At 44.0% G+C, this 18,858-nt stretch overlaps 2 protein-coding genes across 14 annotated transcripts in view; one reads left to right on the top strand and one right to left on the bottom strand.

Annotated features, from left to right (window-relative positions):
- Window positions 1–18,858, top strand: part of fancc (FA complementation group C) — a 52,911-nt gene that overhangs the window by 12,267 nt on the left and 21,786 nt on the right. For 7 of the 9 annotated variants that reach the window (XM_053869570.1, XM_053869569.1, XM_053869573.1 and 4 more), the window contains 8 exons: window positions 56–212; window positions 4,174–4,229; window positions 4,309–4,408; window positions 5,959–6,034; window positions 8,575–8,677; window positions 9,815–9,989; window positions 11,446–11,652; window positions 12,270–12,455. In XM_053869570.1, coding sequence (XP_053725545.1) covers window positions 56–212; window positions 4,174–4,229; window positions 4,309–4,408; window positions 5,959–6,034; window positions 8,575–8,677; window positions 9,815–9,989; window positions 11,446–11,652; window positions 12,270–12,431 — 1,036 coding nt within the window. In that variant the 3' untranslated portion in view covers window positions 12,432–12,455. Of the gene's footprint in view, window positions 1–55; window positions 213–4,173; window positions 4,230–4,308; window positions 4,409–5,958; window positions 6,035–8,574; window positions 8,678–9,814; window positions 9,990–10,127; window positions 10,203–11,445; window positions 11,653–12,269; window positions 12,456–18,858 lie in introns of those variants that run through there. The other 2 variants (XM_053869576.1, XM_053869577.1) reach the window with 2 other exon arrangements.
- Window positions 14,307–18,858, bottom strand: part of aopep (aminopeptidase O (putative)) — an 84,940-nt gene continuing 80,388 nt past the window's right edge. For all 5 annotated transcript variants that reach the window (XM_053869561.1, XM_053869563.1, XM_053869565.1 and 2 more), the window contains one exon: window positions 14,307–14,730. Coding sequence is in view for 1 of the 5 variants with exons in the window: in XM_053869563.1 (XP_053725538.1) it covers window positions 14,668–14,730 (63 nt within the window). In the remaining 4 variants the exon portion in view is untranslated. The remainder of the gene's footprint in view (window positions 14,731–18,858) is intronic.

The raw sequence follows: 18,858 nt of genomic DNA, 5'->3' as shown, positions 1-18,858 counted from the left end.
CGAACAGGAGTATTGCCGTTTGATCTTGTGTGACATTTTCTCTGTTGTTTTTCAGCCACAGTGTGTCTTTAGATGAGCAAGCCTTAATCTCTCTGTGGCGTCAGTGGCTGCCCAGTCTGGAAGATGCTGCGCTGAGTCTGCTAGAATCTGCTCTCACCCACAGTGAACCAACACCACAGAAGCTAGAGCAGCAAGTTTTGCAGTCTGTGCTGGTGGGTTCAAATTTATAATTAGATTGAGTTCCTCATTCATGTGACCACCTGTCACTGTAACTAGAAAACTGGAGAACACACAATATTTGTTAGCCGACTTCATTGTCAGTAAGATCTTAGCCTTTGATCTTGAACTGGGATGAGGAATTTCAAAGTGAATTCATCTTAGATTATCCAAATTTAAATCAAATCCCTCTCTTGGATTCTCTTAATGTCTTCTTATTTTTCTTAAGGCTTCTCCCTTCAGGGGTCGCCGCAGCAGATCGTCTTCCTCCATCTCATCTCCATCTCCCTGTCCTCTGCTTCCTCTTCTCTTAAACCTACAAACCTCATGTCCTCCTTCACCACGTCCATAAATCTCATCTTTGGCCTTCCTCTCAACCCCCACATCTCCCTACCAATGTACTGGCTATCTCTCCTCTGTACATGTCCTGACCATCTCCATCTAGCCTCTCTGACTTTGTCTCCTAAACACCTGACATGTGCTGTCCCACTGATGTACTGCTTCCTGATCCTATCCATCCCGCTCACTCCCAGAGAGAACCTCAGCATCTTCATCTCTGCTACCTCCAGCTCTGCCTCCTGTCTTTTTCTCAGTGCCACTGTTTCCAAACCATACAACTTTGCTGGCCTGGTACTTTCCCTTTCATCCTTGCCAACACCCTTTTGTCACACATCACACCTAACGCTTTTCTCCAATGAGTCCATCCTGCTTGCATCTGCTTCTTCACCTCTTTCTCACATTCTCCATTGCACGGACACTTGAACCTAAGCACTTCCCAAACAATATACAATTATTATTATTGTTGTTGATAATAATTGAAACTAATTTCTCTCTTCAGATGTACATAACTTCCTGTTTTTTAGGCACTTAAGCACTGAATTTAAGACTTATTTACCATGTCTTTGTCAGCTCTACAGTATATGCTGGTCACATTTTCCATTACATAAACAAGAAGTGGAACAGTATTATACAACTACCAGTGTGTACGTGAACTGTGTGCGTTTAAAGGCTGTGCTTCAAATTTGAGGATTGACTGAATACTTGTTTAAAGTGGTGCCACTGAATTATGTCAGATTTTAAAATCCACAGTAAAGTCATAATGAGTGGGTGATTCCTCATGGTAAATTTGTTTCGATACACACACAGTAAGTTGCCTCGAATTATCCCCTCACATCAGAAATCAACGCTCACCCCATTTGCGTCAAGTTCCCGTTTGATGTGTCCGTAAACTGTGAAACCAAAGTCTGTGAATGGCAGAAGTTTTCATCCTGACTTATGGATTCATTCTGTTATAGAAATCATCATCTGTGTAAACCCTCTTCTGGCTTTTTTAAACGGATCTTTATTAACTGTTTTTTTCTGACGAACTGCACCAGTCGCTTCACTTACATCTCACATCATTTGGCAAGCTGGGAACTGTATCACACATCATTTGACTTTTTTTTCTCTCCGAGTCTCCTGCAACTGGAGTTGGTTTCTATTTGGTACTGAATTTCGCTTTCCACCATGTTTTCTTTTAACTGGTTTAATTTTTAATTTCGACATTTCCTTTTTACCTTTGCCAAGGAAGTGATGTTTTCTTCTCATGTTTTCTTTTCATTTGTCTGTCTGTCTGTGTTCAAAGTAACTTGAAAAGTCATGGACCGATGAGTAATGTGGATCGTTTTAGCCGTCAATTCAGGTGTGCAGTACATATGATATACACCTTTTTCAAGGTCACTCCCTGGTAATCTGTAGGTTAGGATTCAGCACTGTCATCGCCGTGGCTTGGGCTTGATTCCTGGTCAGGGAATTGAGTTTTAGTTCTTTAAATGTTTGAACTCTCTCCATGCTGTTCTAGTTTTACATCATAGAGTTGGTTGGGACAGATTTAAAAAAACAATAGTAAAAATGGATGAAAATAAGGCTTGAATGGGGAGAATTTATCACCAACAATGCTTAAGTTTGGTTACAGCCAAAAATGGTACATTGGCACATAAAGGGTCGGGCCTAACTACTTTGTTTTGGAAATACCAGTTGCGGTGAAGCCAGTAAATGTTAGTGGCATGTGAAGGTTCAACAACACGCGTGCCTGTCATTGAGACCTTTAGCTTGAACTTCACCCAAGTCTTTTAAATAACATTGAGAAAAAGTGCACCAAAATGTTTTGGTTCTCTGTGAAGAACTCCACATTCTCTGTGTTAAGTCCTGAGAATATTACTGCAGCCGTTTTTAATTTGGCAGACCTCCTGCTGAGTTGTTCTCGGCACGTTTTTTGGATTGCATCATTTCTTCATTCATTGTTGGTAGGAGATAATTAATCTTAAACTGGTTTGATGAGGGTGTATCACGAGTATTTAGATCCTGATGTGTATGTGCTATTTTAATGTTTGGCAATAAGTGCAGCCACACACTCTTTGGTGAGTTTTGCTTTAATAGAACTAAACTGTCCTTGTAAATGATGTCATGAGAACTTCATACATACATAAAGAGTAGGTGTGAATGATACAGACAGAAACCATTTTATAAAATAAACATATTTGGGGTTAAAAAAACCCATCTGACTATTGATCGCACTGATGAAATTAATTTAGATTAAATGTTCAAGAATGTGTTTGACTCCCCATATTAATCTAAGTGAATATTCTGACATCCATTTGTTCAGGTAGCAGAGGTACCACTCGGCTGAATGTGTCCTGTAAATATTGGCGGTGTTTGTCAGTTTTGTCACTTTTGCTCTGCAAGAGTGATGGTCCAGTTGAGCTGTTTATAAGTCTTGTTGGTGTTGGTTTCAGCTGCAATGCTCACACTCACATTGGCAGTCGCTCACACGTGACAGACATCACACCCCCTGAGAGATCCAGACCTGTAGATTGCCCCAGACTCTGTGTGTGTGTGTTTTATCCTCTGGTCACACATGCAAACCATCTCACACACACTCTTATCACCTCAGTGTTTTGTTTATGATATTACATCTGGTATGGTGTGTCTGTCATTAAGAGGCGGAGGGGCAAACGTTTATGTTACACTTAGCCTTCAGGTTGTTTGGATGTCGGATGTGTCATTCATGCATACGTGTGTGTGTGTGTTAAGTCATGCACATGTTGGCGCTCAGAGCCAACTGGCTTGCCTCTCTCCTCGCCTTCCTCGCGATGGCTTGTTTAAACTGCAATCAAAAATGGGAAACCTGAAATTAGACTCACATTCCTAGTTTTGGCTCATTCAGCCTCCTCGTGATCCAGCAAGACTTTAACCCAATAACAATAAACACTCACTTCCTGAGCCTGGCTGCCAAAAACAGGATGTTTGTTGCGTGCTGTAATTGACCCTCCTTGAAGTGTTAGTGGTAAGGTATGGAGGAGAATGCTGCAGCCTCCATCTGTTTTCAGTAGTGGAAGCATGACAGTTTGCACACTGCCATGCGACCCACTTGAATAAATATATAACACGATATCGTTGATGCCCACAGTACAGGCATAAACACATGAATTGGCTGCTTTGAGGTGTCTCAACTCTGAGCTGACAACAAAGAAACCTGTCAGATGCGTTCATATTACGTCGTTGTCGTTACAACTTTGAAACACACGGTGGCGGTGATTCTCATTCTTACACCAAGCAAATAGTCCAAGTCTATCTTCGTGGATTTGGAATAAGGTTTATTGATATAAAAATAAGAAGAAATGCATTTTACATGCTTGTAAAGTTTTTTTTTTTTGTGTAGTAAAAAATACCGTTCACATGACAAGGCTACTTAAAAAAAATACGTGTCCTTATTGTAAAATGAAAAAAATGTACGGAAGATAAAGTTATCTTAACAACAAAGCACATACTCCCAACAATGTTAATGACCACGTTGGATTTTTTTAAGGATGTTTTTTATCAGTGAATGAAAAAGTGTTGATAATGTGTTGTACAGTGAAATAGTGCCATCTAGTGGTAAAATGTTCATTCCTGCGTTATTTTTCATCTTTCTTTCAGCCACAAGCCTGCGCACGCCATTGTTCCATATTCCTGGTGGTGAATGACATCCTCCGGTGAGACAAAATAGTGATTGTTGTATTGATAACCGTTTTGTTACTGTAAGCTACATTGTGTCATTTGTCCCGATAAAAGGTCCATCCTGATGAAGCGGGAAGAGAACGGCCGTGTGAGACGTTTCATCCAAACGTTCACTTGCTGTTTCTTGAGGGAGCTGACTGTGCTGCAGCCACAGGTGTGTTTCTGTCCTAACTATATATGTATTATTGAAAACTAAGTCTGTTCTGAATGTATCCAAATCCACAAACCCAAACTGCCCAAAGTCTTGTTCCACTCGCTGCTGATTCATTTTTAGTTTTGAGTGAACTTGTATTGACTGTTTTAAGGTAAAATTTGTCAGTTGTGGAAGTGGAAGTTGCTTTTCAGTACTTTATAATGATCAATAACTGGCTAATATACTGCTAATACATGATTATGCACGAATTATGCTCCCTAATGTAAAGTGCAACCATCAAATTATATTGCTGTCAGATTATTGAACAATAATGAATTACATTTGGTCCCTGGTTTCCCTTCACTGTCCAAAACTCACAGGTTTCTTGGTCTGAGCAGTTGTCTTTCTGTGTGAGACCTGTCTATGGTGCCCCCAGCCTCTTGCCCGTGTAGCTGGGACCCCCATAAACGAAATTACTGTAGGAAAGCAAATGAATCAGTATCCAACTTAGGCACTGTCAAGGCGACTGCTCTCTCACCGTGACATTTAAAGACCTTTTAGTTTGAGGTACGAGGAGACAATCGATGTATTCAATGAGTCATTCTCTGCTGCTTATGGTTGCATAAAATGGTTGTTATTAAGATAACATGCCGACTGACATTTACATTTTAATCTTTTTATTATCCAAATTTCAAGTTATGTTCCTTGTTCAGTTCCTCCATGCAAATCTTTTCTAGTGTCTGTTTAATATTGTTCTTTATCTCTAATTAACCTCTTTAATACAGTCAGACATTTGGGTTGAATAATTTAGTACATAATTAGCTCAAGACCCAATGCCAGAAATAAAAAATTCTAAACTAAATTATGGCAATTATTTCCTTGAAACTGACTGGTTTGAACTGCTCTGGTGTAAACAGAAATCCAACACAGACACACTCTGACATTAGCTCTTTGGATGTATGTGGCTTTGGAATTGAGCAGGAAAGACTTCTTCTTAAGATGTAAAAAATGGTGATTCAAATTGTAATAAATGAACCTTTTGGCAATTTTCTCTTTCTTTCACTCTGCAGAAAAATTCAATTAAGGAAGTCTAATTATCGCGTCATCCAATTACCGAGCCACAGGGACGGCACGTTTGACTGTGTCGATAATAAATGCTAATTACATCTTCTTCACAAGTTCTAATTTTGCCACCTCCTATAAATATTTCACCCTTCAAATTAAAACCGTGCAGACAATTTGCACTTGAATGATGTGTTCAGGAAGACGGCCAGCCAGATCTGATGCTGTGTTGATGGTCTGTTCACCGTCATTAACCAGTAGATGGCACTGCCAGGGTGTATTTACTGTTGTCCTGCTTGGAACGTCCACAGTCACACAGCACGAGACTCTGCCTATTACACACCACATTACACATTAGCACCCACTGCATCACGTTTACACTGTCGCCCTTTTAAAATGTCATTTTTTTTCCAGGCTTGCACAGCCTTGTGACGTACGATTCCGTGCTAAGTATGATTTACATTTATGCTGTCGGGGTGAAAATAATAGTCTCCTTTGTGCTGTTACAGATGAGTGTTTCGTTGAAGGCCTTCTTTCCACAAGCTCCACCGAATCTTCTGCTTCCTCTCCTGACCCTGCCGTCAGGTCAGTGGGCGCAAATGTGAATCGTGAAGTTTGACAAAGCACACAAAGCGTCAGTGTAAGGACGATGCCATTGAGGTGTACTTTAACAGTGTGTCAACATAACCTTCCTGCTGCCCCGTCAATGGGCTCTTTCATTTCTTCTTCTCACTGATCAATAGTCACTCAGTAATATATATTATTGTTTTGACAGGATGTGGAGCAGATTCTCGCACGTTCTCTGGCTCAGCTATTCTTATTTCTTCCCCTTACAAATGTTACTCAACCTTCTTTTAAGAACCTTTATTTCATATGTATTACAGTCACTTTGGTTTATTTTGTATCCATTTAATGTGGCTCTAAACATAAACTCTGTTCCAATCGTTCAATCGTTGTTTAGTCACTTGAAGTTGCTAACGTAAATAATATAGACACAATGTGAAAACAATGACGCCATTGTTGCGTAAAGCCTCACAATGGTGCAAAACTGGATGTGATGCTTATCTTTTTGGACTTTGGGAAGAACATACAGTTTGCCTCCATCAGTATTATTCATGGCTCTTATTTCTAAGTGAAATATTTTCCGAGGGCCTTTTGTTCACTGTGGATTCTTCTGTGATTGAGAGGGTTCATTGGATTAGCAAAGGCCCACCAGGAGTGTTTATCTGTTGTTGCTCCAACAGGCAGGAATGATTCACAGGACCTGAATGAGGTCGTTTTGGGACAAACTAGATCCTGTCCAGAACCTGGAGTTAATGTTTGTTTGTCATTGCTGGAAGAGCAATTTTCATTTGAGGCTCCATGGAAGTTGTAGTTCATCTGTTTGAAAATTCTAGTGCGAGTTTGGCTTCCCTTGGGTATTGAAGCATATGTGAACGAGAAATGGAACTCTGGCAAAACAATGAATAACTCAAGGTTGCCACTACTTGAAATCAAAATCAAGAAACAAACCTCCTTTAACAATTACTCTGACAATTTTCACCCGTGATGATTATGGATCCTCTAGTTGTATAGCCGTGCTGTCATTGATGGAGACCTGTATTTTTCCATCATTGTTCCTGTGTAGCGTGTAGAAATGCCCTGTGTTGGACACATCATGGTTCCAGTGGGCGGAAAATGCTGTGAGTTGCGTTTGACATCTGCCAGGAATGGGCTGTAACTCATCGTACACAGTTTACCGCCAGAGAACAATCCCCATGATGAGCGTTCAACATCTTACGATAAATAAATACATGAGCGTACTTGCAGTTTTGCAGTTTATTACTGTTTCCCAATTCACGTACACGGCTGCGATGAGATCAAGGTGGTGCGCCTCGCTTTGCAGCCGACACACATAAAGCATCCTGGGGAGTCTGAAGGACTTCTGTTCACAACCGTTGTTTTAAATGTGTTTTTAATACAAGAAACTCTCAATAATGACATTAGTAGTCACACGCTTGTGTGGGAAAAAACACAGGGTGTGTGTCACACACTCATCCGCTGTATCGACACAGCTCTGATGCTAATAATAAATAATACTAATAATAATAAATTGTAAACTATGTTTTTGAATAAGCATCTCTGCATTTCAGGGTCACTGTGTGATACATGGGGCGAGTCAATAACAAGTCAGGACAAGGGTCCTATGTACCATTATAGTTGGCCAGATTGCAGCTCTGCATACGTCGGCAGACTTGAATGCTGTGTGTGGTGCATGTGTGTGAGGGGAGGCTTTAGACATGGAATGACTACGGCACATCAGTATGTGCAGTCACATAACACTTTGACATGCCACCTACAAACATACGACACGTGTCCATGGGTGGCCTCAGGCTATGTGTGTCAGAATGTGTTGATGCATCTGTATCACTAGCTTTACAATTCACCACTTTCATTGAGTTTCATTTAGAAATGAACTCACACATTTGGTGGGTTCCATCATTATAAAAAATATTTTGTGGCCATATGGAAGTAAATTGTGGGGTAGTTGGAGTATGCAGGTCTTGAGTTTGAGTTTGACATGCCAGGTTTTAAATGTTAAAAATAATGGAAGTCAACTGAACAAGAAGAAGGGATGGCCGCTCCGCAGAATACACAAAGAAGTCCGTTGGATCAGGATGATGGTGACTTGCCAAGTGCAAAGGCAAACAAACCCTTTATAACACCATATCTTCAACCACCCGTCTCTGGCGCGTTTTAAGTTGCACCAGAAGTAAGGTCTTTTGTAGAACACGGCAATGAAGGTTGGGAGTCCTGAACATGCAGCACTCTTGACATGTCTGTGATACGTTTCCCTCGCTCTCGTGTATTACGTCAGTGGAGTGTCAGGGCCATCCCTACTTACCGCCCCTGTCACATCAGGCAAAAACAGCTTCTTGTGGGAACCAGTTCAAAATTTGAAAGTACCTTTACTTGTCAGTGCTTTGCATAGCAAGCCATTTTGGAAATTCTGAAGGCCCTGATATAGCAATTATCCAAGTTATGATAGTGTGCATGCTTGTTAAAGGCCTTATTGCAGGCTTAATTACAATTGGCAGGGAGAGATTTTAAGTTGCATCATTAAAATGAGATTGTTCCTCTTGCAGAGGTGCCCCAGGAGGCTTGGAGACTTCACCTAAACTGGCTCAGCGGCTCATTACGGAGCCTGACGGAGCAGGAAGAGGAGGCAGACGGTGACAGCGGCAGCAGGTTAGAGCGACAATAGCTGCGGAAAGCTTCACCGTCTCACACTGAATGCCAATGTGTTGATTCCTTGTTTCCATCTAGTGCTGTTGAAGTGTTGTTTACTTGGCATTTTCCTCTTCCATGGCCGTGGAAGAGATATTGGTTCCCTGCATGGCATCTCCCCATGCTCATTAGGAACACTTAGTCAATGGAGAGCGGAGGAAAAAAACTTTAATGCATAAGTGGCATGCTGAAGAAAGAAAGATCACAGAGACAAGAGAAAAAGATCATAAATCATGACGCCGTTTTGGAATGAGGATCTGATATCATCCAGTTGCACTTTGCAAAAAGGCCAATTATCCCCAGCAGCAATTGTATTTTAGAGCGTCGTGTGAGGAAGGAAGTTTAATGAGCGTCTTCCTCGTCTTTCAGTTACAGCCTGGTACAAATCCAGAATCAAAAAAAGCCAAGTGCCAAGCAAAGAGTGAAGGACTTACATTTGAAATAAATACAGTGAAACGAGCAGTGTATGTTTGTCAAAAATTGTCAATTATAAAGCATGTTTAGGGCCCCACATTTGCTTTGACAATTCAAGTGGTCTGTCACTGTCTTTCTGTTATTAGGCTCTTTTTACTGCTGCTACTTCTGTATATGTTATTTATTAGTACCTACTTGTTTTCTGCTTTGCTTGATTGTTTTTGATATATTCTTTTTACATTGTTTGCACCAAGGGAGTAGCGCTCAAATCTTGTACACTGTACAAGGACAATAAAGGCTATTCTATTCTATTTACATTGAAAATTGAACATTTCTGTTGGTTAGCACACAATAAAGGCTTGTAAGTTTGCTTGAACTTGATAGCTCAACTGACTTTCTAAATTATGCGAGTTAAAATTATTGTGAAACGTCTCTTGCTCTTTAAAGAGCTGGAGACTAATGTAGGGACCATTTGAGATCTATAGTGTTTAATCAGGCAAGAGCACAAATATACTGTTTGGTTGAATCTAGTGGTTGGATTTTGTGCACGTTTAATGAGGACATCTGAGATAATTTTGTATGTATTTCTCATCATGGCTGGCATCAGAGTAGCATGTCCCACAGTTCAGACACTAGTTTGTAGATTATGTATTAAATATATTGAAATGTTCTTGTCTCTTCCAGGGGACACCGCACCATATTTGAGGTCTGGTTTCTTCTCGTCCAGTGCGCCGGCTGGGTGCAGGTCGCCACACAGCTCTTGGTGACTTGTGAAGCTGAGCACAGCGGCGGCCTGCTGTGGCTGTTGACCTTTTATCACCACCCTACCAACAGGGGTCATTGCAGGACAGAGCAGCTGGTGAGATGAGCAACACCTTCATTAACTTGAACCTCACAGAAAGATAACAATGAATTGTGCGATACAATGCTTGATCTTTAAATGGTTCGTGTTCCTGACGTGTTTCCTTCCCTCGTCTTGACTACACCCCTCTGTCAGTGTTTCCGCTGCGCATCGCTGACGAAACAGTTCCCATCACAATGATGGCGACAGATGTCGGTCGTAGAAGAAATAGTAACATATCTTTGTCAACTCTTTGTCAGCGCCTCTGAGCACTCAGTCACACTCACTTTCTCAATCACCATCTCAAACACTCGCGATTTAACCTTAAAATGAAACGAACAGAACACAGTTGGAATGTTACAAACACGGTTGTCTTTAACACTGCGTTGACTGGAGTCCTACAGTGTCAGTGTGGCACCTGACAAAATAGCACTTGCAGTGGTTGGGACTTCCTGAAATCGAAATTTAAGTCTTTGGTGGCGTATAGGTTCCTTATTCTAAGTGGTCTGTGGACTGTGTACGACACACGCGTCCATCCTTGTGGCCTGAGTCTCTGTGGATGTTGTGTTGCTCCTGCTATTCTGTGGTGTGTAGCCTCTGAGCTCGACACTGCTAAATGGTCATCAGTTGTTTCTCACTGCTTTTTTTTCTCTTGATACTGGACACAGAATCAATGATGAGGGACAACGGCACGTCAGTGAAATCTCTTTTCTTGTTCAATGTGCCTTCACAAAGAGTTTGAATGTAACTTTACAACTGACTTTCAGGAGTTCTGAAGGATTTTCTGAAACCTTGATAATGATATCAATGATAATAACAATATATACATATAGATTGCAGCTTAAAAATAGTCTGACTCAGAGAGCAAATCTCCTCTGCTGCACGGTAATATCCAAAATGATACAGATTGGTATTTTACTAGTATGTTTCGTCATTGGCTGGAGTGCTTCAAAATAGCTTTATATCCTGAAGCCCAGCAGCCAAAATCAAGCTCTCTTGGAAGGTTTTGATAAGAGGAATGAGAAGGCCATCGTACAGCATGTTCAATATTAGAACAAAACATTGTGGACGCTCTCTGTTTGCTCTTGGTGGGAGTTTCATTGCCCAAAGCTGCACAACAAATACAGAGGAGGAATGAAAAACACATTAAAAAATAAATTATGGATGGCCCCTGTCTGAGCGGGAGACGGTGAAGACGGAGAGACGCAGAGGAGGGAGGGGAGCCGGGTGAAGAGGGGAATGTAGTATTGATTTCCCCATGAGCGTCTGGCCAGCTGGCCTCAGAGTTCTCTGTCTCCTGATTGTCCGGCGCTCCTCGTAACCTCAGCTGACTCGCTGCCGTCACCGCCATCGCTCCGGTCGTCATCATCCGCCTTATCTCCACATTCATATTTTATGATTATGAGGGAAGGTATCGAACCTCATTTCCCCTGCCGATGTCTGATAATGACTGAAATGTCACCTTCATCCCCAGGTACATGCTGCAGAAGCATGGGAGCGATCGCGCCTCCTGCTCTCCTTCTCAGCATGTCCTCCGTCTGGCCAGCAACTCCAGTATTTTGTCGCCCGTCTGTCACCTCACAGTCAGCAGCCAGCACTTTCTCCGGTATTGATCCTCGACCTCTTAGTCAACACGGCCGTGTTCTCCCAGCCCAGTGGGTCCACAGATAATTTCAAGATGGTGAGGACACTAGATTATTGCTTCTCGTGTTTGTCCGTTGCTCCAGTCATTTAGCCTGATGACATTAATGGATCCTCCCAAAGCACCTGTGATGTAGAGACGGAGAGGTGGCTCCTCTTTGTGTAGCTCAACTTCCTCCGCCAATTTACTTGCTCTAATGGAAAACCTTTAAAGGTAGCGTCTGATTCCGAGCCACCAGTGTGAGTCCCTGGTGAATGCTCTTCTCCTGCTCCAGTTATAACCCAGAGCTGAATGATGATCCTGAGATCCTCCTCACTTAAAATGGAAGCAGTTGTAGCGAGCGTTACATAGCTACTGAATAAGCCGGGGAGCTGCTGCGTCTCATCTCATTTCATACTCAAGTTTGTTATATTCACGGTGAAATAAAAAGAGCTGAGTCTCAGTCTGAATCATTGTGTTCTGGTTCTTCCTGCTAAGAACCAGAACACAACTCCACATTTGGATTCTGTGTTGTGTAATACTGCAATTACAATACTCTTATTTATTTTATTTCTTATATATTTCTTTTTTTGCCTTGCCTTGGAGCTATCTTTAATTCCATGGATTGCAAGACTTCTGTGTGCGCTTGAGTGAGTCAAGTTTGGCTGTATTGTCAGGTGGTGGAGCGCTGCGGTTTGGTCAGCGAGGCAGCTCGTGCCCTCGAGTCACTGGAGCAGCGGTTCACAGGAAGAAGCAGCTTGTCTTGTGATGCCAACGGAGCTCATCTCAGGATCAAGGCGCTCCAGAAGGCTCTGCCACAGTCACACGCCGCCATGTGAGGCAGGCGGCGGCGGCGCAGACAGGTGAGGACGTAGACTTGCTGACACGGGCATTAATGCACCTAAGCGCTCATCAGCCGGCTCATCCTCGGGTGTACTATTCTCCGGCTGCGCCTGCAGAATGACAAATGGCCGCGCTCTGGTGTGAGCACGCTGCGATACAATGACAGGAGTGTGTCAGTGCGACACCACAAGGACAGATTATGTGAAGCGGCTGCAGCCGTACGCGCTCACACACCAACAACTACGAGGCCCGCAAGGACACTTGAGCAGTGACAGATCACAGAGAAAAGAAGCAGCGGCTCGTTCAGTGTGTCCTCCCACTCATTAAAAAAGCCTGACGGTATAAATCTTTCATGCGACACTGGCAGACTGTAAAGACACACAATTAAAACCAAGTGGTAATATTCCCTCTGCAAATACACGCGCCTTATACTTCACTGAGCTCCTTGTTTTCTTTAAGATGTGGATTGATAATTGTCAACACAGCTCCCACTCTACACGGTGCACAATAAAACCCTTCACCACCGTGAGTCACATCCGAGGTGTGAGTGAGTCCCTGTGATGCCCACATTAGTTTAAGGTGATTGATATTTGGGGTTTATTTTGGCACATGGTGATACTGTGTCCTCATTCGACGCGTTCTGGGTTGGCGCCAAAGTTAAAAGGGTTTCGCTGACAGAACGATGGGACGGGAGATTGATCTGAGAAACGGAGCGGCTGTTCTCAACAGAGCGCTTTTGTTTTCGCATTATCAAGTTCTTGCTCTCAACTCCTCTTTGGGGAATGGGCTGAAAATGGAGGGAGGTTCGTGAGTCTCTCAATGTAGGTTTATTATCATGTTTTAAAAGATATAATGGACAAAGTTGATTCCTCGAATGCCGCGCTGAGATGAGAGAGAGCTCCCTTTTAAATGTTATTCTCGTGAGCTGCTCCTCTGATGTCATTCTACTCAGATGGCCACTCTTGTTCATGCAGGCTTAGTTTAACATATTTACTGACGCCAACACGTGTAGGCTGTGAAATGACTGTCAGAACACTCTGTGGATGAAATCAATGTTCTGAACTGTAAGTGGTGGTTGCTACTCTGCGTTTTAATCCCACCTCTAGCATGGATTGCCGTCCGGATCAGTGCCTAAGGTTGTTACCTGTTACCTTAATCTCCACTCTGGCATGGGCACCTCACGGGAAACCTGTCTCAAATTTTCTTACTGAACTGTCGCGTGTCAGCGCTTAAAGGATTTGGGCTGATCATTTTTATAATAGAGAGAGGAATATCAATACAGAAAGGTGGTGTTCAGTAAAGTTCAACAGACATCACAGAAACACGTGGACCCAGGACCTTTTGTTTAGCAGGCTTCTACAAGTCGTGGGCTGGAGTCAGGGGCGAGAGGCGGGGGCCACCCCGGATAGTTCGCCAGGCCGCAGCAGACAACCACTCTCTCTCACCCAGGGGTACAGTTTAACCACTTAATGTTTTGGGACTGTGGGAGGAAGTCAGAGTGCACAGAGGAAACCTAGTTGGACTGCTAATGTTCTGGTGCATTTAAAATCATCGAGTCATATGATTTAACTTGATGAAAACAGCCCCATCGACAAGGCTTCTCACTGCGGTTCCTGATGGTTCACAAGGTGTTTTCAGCTTTCTATTTAGAAGAGAATGAAGGCAGAGTGGTGTCTGACTGTTGCTTGCATCATCTTCCCATCAAGAAGCAATGACCTTTGGTGAGCCTTTGAAATAGGATTTGTCTGTTTGAATTCACTTTTTAATGTATCCAAATTGTCCCATCCAACTATTCATCAGTCAGAGTTCTTTAATGTTCATTTTATGACTTGATTCAAAATAAAAAAAGGCCAGAAGACCGACAATTTTAAAGAAAAATATTTATTTTTATAAAAAGAGTCCAACATGGAACAGCAGTGGTCACAGAGCTTTGTTTTGTATTTCACATCCTGGTCAGGAATGAAGTCATCTGTTGTGAATAAAAACACACCTGAGAGCACTTGCAGTCTAAACTATCTGGGAACAGCTCATGACTTCAGACTACACCTCCACACTCGCCTGTGCCCACAGCTTCAGATGTACACAGTGGAACGTTTCTATAAGACCAGCCTTAAAGCCAAACAGGTTCAACCTTCGACCATCTGTCCGCATTCCGTCTCACCAGAAGCAGCTTGTTTTGTTCCACTTTCAAAATGAGAAGCATTTTGTTTACTGGCGCGAAGAATTTTGCTCTTAACATTCCTGCAGTCTGACTCGCCCGTGTTTAGAGGCGAACCCTCTTCTTCTGTCAGCCACCTGGAGGGTGAGAAAGAGAACATGTTAGCAAATGTGGAAAATCAGGTCGACATTTGTGGTGGAACAACATCTTGGTTGTGGTGTTGACTGAGCTCTGGGTTCAACCCAGAGTCTAGAAAGACTGCTGGAATTTGTGCGAGAACTTAATCAGCAGCCTTAATGTCCTGCACCCATTTAGTAGTCCATATTCAAGTAACATCCGACTTACCACCGGGATCGGTTCCGACCAACCGGACGTAAAAAAAAAAATCTGCTGGCCGTAGTTGTAAGTACGGGTGGACGTAAGTCGAGCAGGTCGTAAGTTGGATGTTACTGGAATGTCAGGTCGACCCAGTGATGTCCTGCATTGTCATTGGCAGTGAAGTAGAAAGCTTCTGAGCTGGAAGTGGTGCGATGACTTTAAGAAAGTGATCATCTGATGCTGTGACAGATCTGGTGGCAGTGATACAGAAGTCTTTTGATAGTCTTGTCATCGACTCTTGTTTGTGAAGAAGAAACCAACGGAACAATCTGTTGCTCAGCATTTTTTATTTGTAACATGTTTTTTAAAAAAAAAGACAGGAAACAAAACGTCCCACATTATTAAACCCATAATTCACTGGGTGGTTTGTGTCGTGAGAGAGTGGGCCGGACTCCTGTTCCTGCTGAACTGAGCCAGTAGTTCAATAAAACTGATTATCAGCTCAGTAGGCACAGGAGGCCAGGCCCAAACCTTCCCTCTTCTGGCTGCCTTGCGGTCGAGGAGCCCACATTTTGACAGGCAGATCGTGTAGCTGAGCTCTGGTGTCTTATGAAGACTGACGCCCGTCTGCACCCGCCCTCTGCTGATATCAACGGTTTGTCTCTCAACATCTCTGCCCGCGCCAAGTGGATGGCGCTTCGAGGCTCAACAGTGAATTCTGGACGGCGCATGCACACGCGGCTGTGGGCGCTGCGGCAGTTTGCCCGACTTTAAACAGACGATTAATCACGTTCAGCAGGCCGCAGAGAAGACGGTGCGATCAGAATGCGTTTATTTTCAGTGTGGGTCGACAACGTCGCTCCGTCTTTGATGTGCCGAGCACCATTTCCTCGCCATTAGCTCGCAATAAATCAGGCGTTAGATGTTCGCTCTGATGACTGTTCCCTCTTTCATAGGCCTTTGATGGTCATTACTCTTTTAACAGATCCTAAATATAGAGGAGAAATGACAAGCCCCACATGGCCCTCATTTCTAATTCACACATCTGTCCCCGGTTAAGCGCCATCTTGTCGCTGTGAATATTATAGAGCCGTATATTAGCCCGTCCAAAAAAAGCCTGGTCATTTCAGAAAGATGTACCATCTGTCATTGTTTTGACTGGCTGCGGAAAGGAGTAGCTGGGAAATAAATGAGCTGGAGATACGGTGAATCAGTCAGAGATGGTGTTTGTTGATCTTCTTACACTGGTTTGACTTGATCAGAGTTTTTCCTCCATCTTGAAGACACGAGGATGAAATCTTCACTTTCAGAGGAAGGGGAGGTTTTGGATTTAGACTCTGTTGCTATGAGAGTGAGAGGAAGCCCCCAGGATGAGGGTCATCTCTGTGTCAGAGACCATGATTCCTCATTGGGAAAGGGGTGGATGTGATGACATCTTTGCAATGTATCCTGGGAAAAAGAGCTGAGCCAAAAGGCTGGGATCTCAAATGAGCAGGCAGTTGACCCTTACGTTGGCTCAAGAGCAATGAGCAGTGACTATCAGAATAAGTTTGTGAATTCAAATGGCTGAAATGTGTCAGGACTTTCCCTTAAAGACACGGAGAGAAGCTTGGACCTCAGGAGGAGCTGGAGGAGGGTCCTTAAGAGACTGCAGCCCCAGAGTAGCTCTGTCGGTGGGTTTGGTGATGATGCTCTGGATTTACTAACCAACAACCTAAAAGTGTTTGAGGAAGGCGCTTCGATGGCTGTAGCGACCTCTGCTGGTCAAAGTTGACTCAAAATAAGTTTGAACACGGTAAGACTTTGAGAACTTGTTAATAAAACAGCCGACAGCTCCTTCTTTTCCTGTTTGATGAAATATCTGTCTGCAGTGATCGCTGCGTTTGAGCCTCATTAGTTTTGAATGTAGCGTCTCACTCCCAGAGTACTTGGCTCTCACCTTCTCCACAACTACAGAGCAGGAATTCAACATTGTCTGTAGGATTAGCCTTAATAAGAGCGGACAGAGGCGGAGGCGTGAAAGCAGACGGAGAAAAGGAGGCAGATGAAAGCGCGCGCGGCGTGACGCTCCTCAGAAATGTTGCTGAATTTAAGACAAGTTTTGTTTCTGTGGAAGGTGAAGCGCTTTGGAGGTGGGAGAGTGGAGAGGACACAGGAGGAGGGTGGGACCAGAAGGTGACAGTGGACCGCTGGCTTAGTGGCAGGCAAACAAAGCTGGCGCCCAGGGATGTGATGCTCAGTAGATAATGAACGAAAGGAGGCTTCCTTTGTCTGCTGGTCTGAGTGCGGCTCTCCTCAGGTGCAGAACTTAGCCACTGTGAACAAAGAGGGAATCAATCACTGTTCACCAATCAGCTAAGCTCTGCGCCTGTCTGGAGAGGAGGTCGAGGATCTGTCAGCCTGCTCCTCCGAGGTCCACCCCGGCCCTCACAGAGTCACCATCCTCCCTCCGCTCACTCTGACAGTCACAAACATCGGGAAGTTGCGTCTTTTTAAGTGTCTTGAGTGGGGACACGAGGGCTTTGGTTGCCGTGGCGACGGGCTGGGTCAGGACTGTGTGGTAATCCCTGGCAATGTGATTTTATCATAAGTCACAAATCAGCACGCCAGGAACCCTCACGGCCCAGACAGTCGAGAACGCCCGCTGCTCCAGTGCTGAACCTCCTCAACTTTTCTCTGCCTCCCGAGTCGCGAAGAGAAAACAGACCTGTTGGTCTTCGCGCTCATTCTTTGGTTAGCCCTCTGCCATTCGCCACGCTCGGCTAACCCGGCGAAATGCCCCTCATTAAGTGGATCAAGAGGGATTCCAGAGGCATGTGGACTGGGGGAGAACCAGGGAGGGACCACCCTTCTCCTTTTCAGGGTTTGCTGTTGGATGAAAACTCAGAGAAGACGCAGGCATGTTTTCAGTTGACCCCTCGGCAAGAGAAGTGACCGCATCATATACTGTGACTGTTGTGAGGGTCTGTCAAGCCCCGAAAGATAAGTGAGGAATATGCATGAATTAAACTGCTCCTGAGTTATGAAGTACTCATTTTTTCAAGTAATAGTTTTTCCACATGCCAGGCGTTTCTTGGGACTGTTTTTTTCCTTTCCGCCCAAATGTTTTCAGGGCGACTGCGACAGCAGTTTCTGATGTGGCCCAATGGAGTGAGGAACTGCCCTCCACTGGTCCAGAGCATGAACTCAGTTGTGTGTGTGTGTGGGGCACATGGAGGAGTGCTCCACATAAGAATGGACGTCGAGGATCCACAAAGTGAGCAGTAAAACATAAATCAGTCTCCCAACTGTGCAATACGAAAACACAGTGAGGGGTCTGCTCCATCTTTCATTTTAATTGGACTGAGACCTGGACCTGACCCAACTTGACCAGCTTGATCCATGAGAAGTTACAGATGCCGCTTGGCTCCTGTCCGCGGGGACACAGTTGTTAAGCGAAGAGATTCGTCTCTAAATGTTTCATGTCTTTGTTGTGTCAAAGCTGCCGTGTTCCCTTCCTCCTGGTGCCACAGGGGGGTGCAGTGAAGGATGCCGACAGGCGATCTGTGTGTGCGTGTGTGTGATTTATTAGGAGCGAGCCAGATGCCGAGCACTTGTCTGGAAAGCCTTTCACAACCTACGTGTAGAGCTGTCTGTGCCAGTTTGTGTTTCTGTAGATAAGAGCAGGTCTTGGTGAGGGTCTCGGACAGGGGTCCGTAAGTCACTGAGATTTATGACCACACATATTTAGCAGAACCCATGACGTGTAGTTGACCAAGGTCACTGGCGTGGGGGCGTGAAGCCAAGGCACAGAAGAGTCATTACATCTCCAGTTTATGAGTCCAAGAGCTGATGGTGCTCTTGAGGCTTTGGCTCAGAGAACCGACCAAAGTTGGAGACTCTGGTGGCAGACAGACAGTGGTGGTGCTGTGTTGTGTGAGCACCTCCTGCAGCGTAGGTTCAAGTAC

The sequence above is a fragment of the Synchiropus splendidus genome, chromosome 7 (assembly GCF_027744825.2).
Source record: "Synchiropus splendidus isolate RoL2022-P1 chromosome 7, RoL_Sspl_1.0, whole genome shotgun sequence".
In the NCBI taxonomy this organism is placed as follows: Eukaryota; Metazoa; Chordata; class Actinopteri; order Syngnathiformes; family Callionymidae; genus Synchiropus; species Synchiropus splendidus.
The sequence above is the reverse complement of the archived record's forward strand: the minus strand, read 5'-3'. Positions and strand labels throughout refer to the sequence as shown.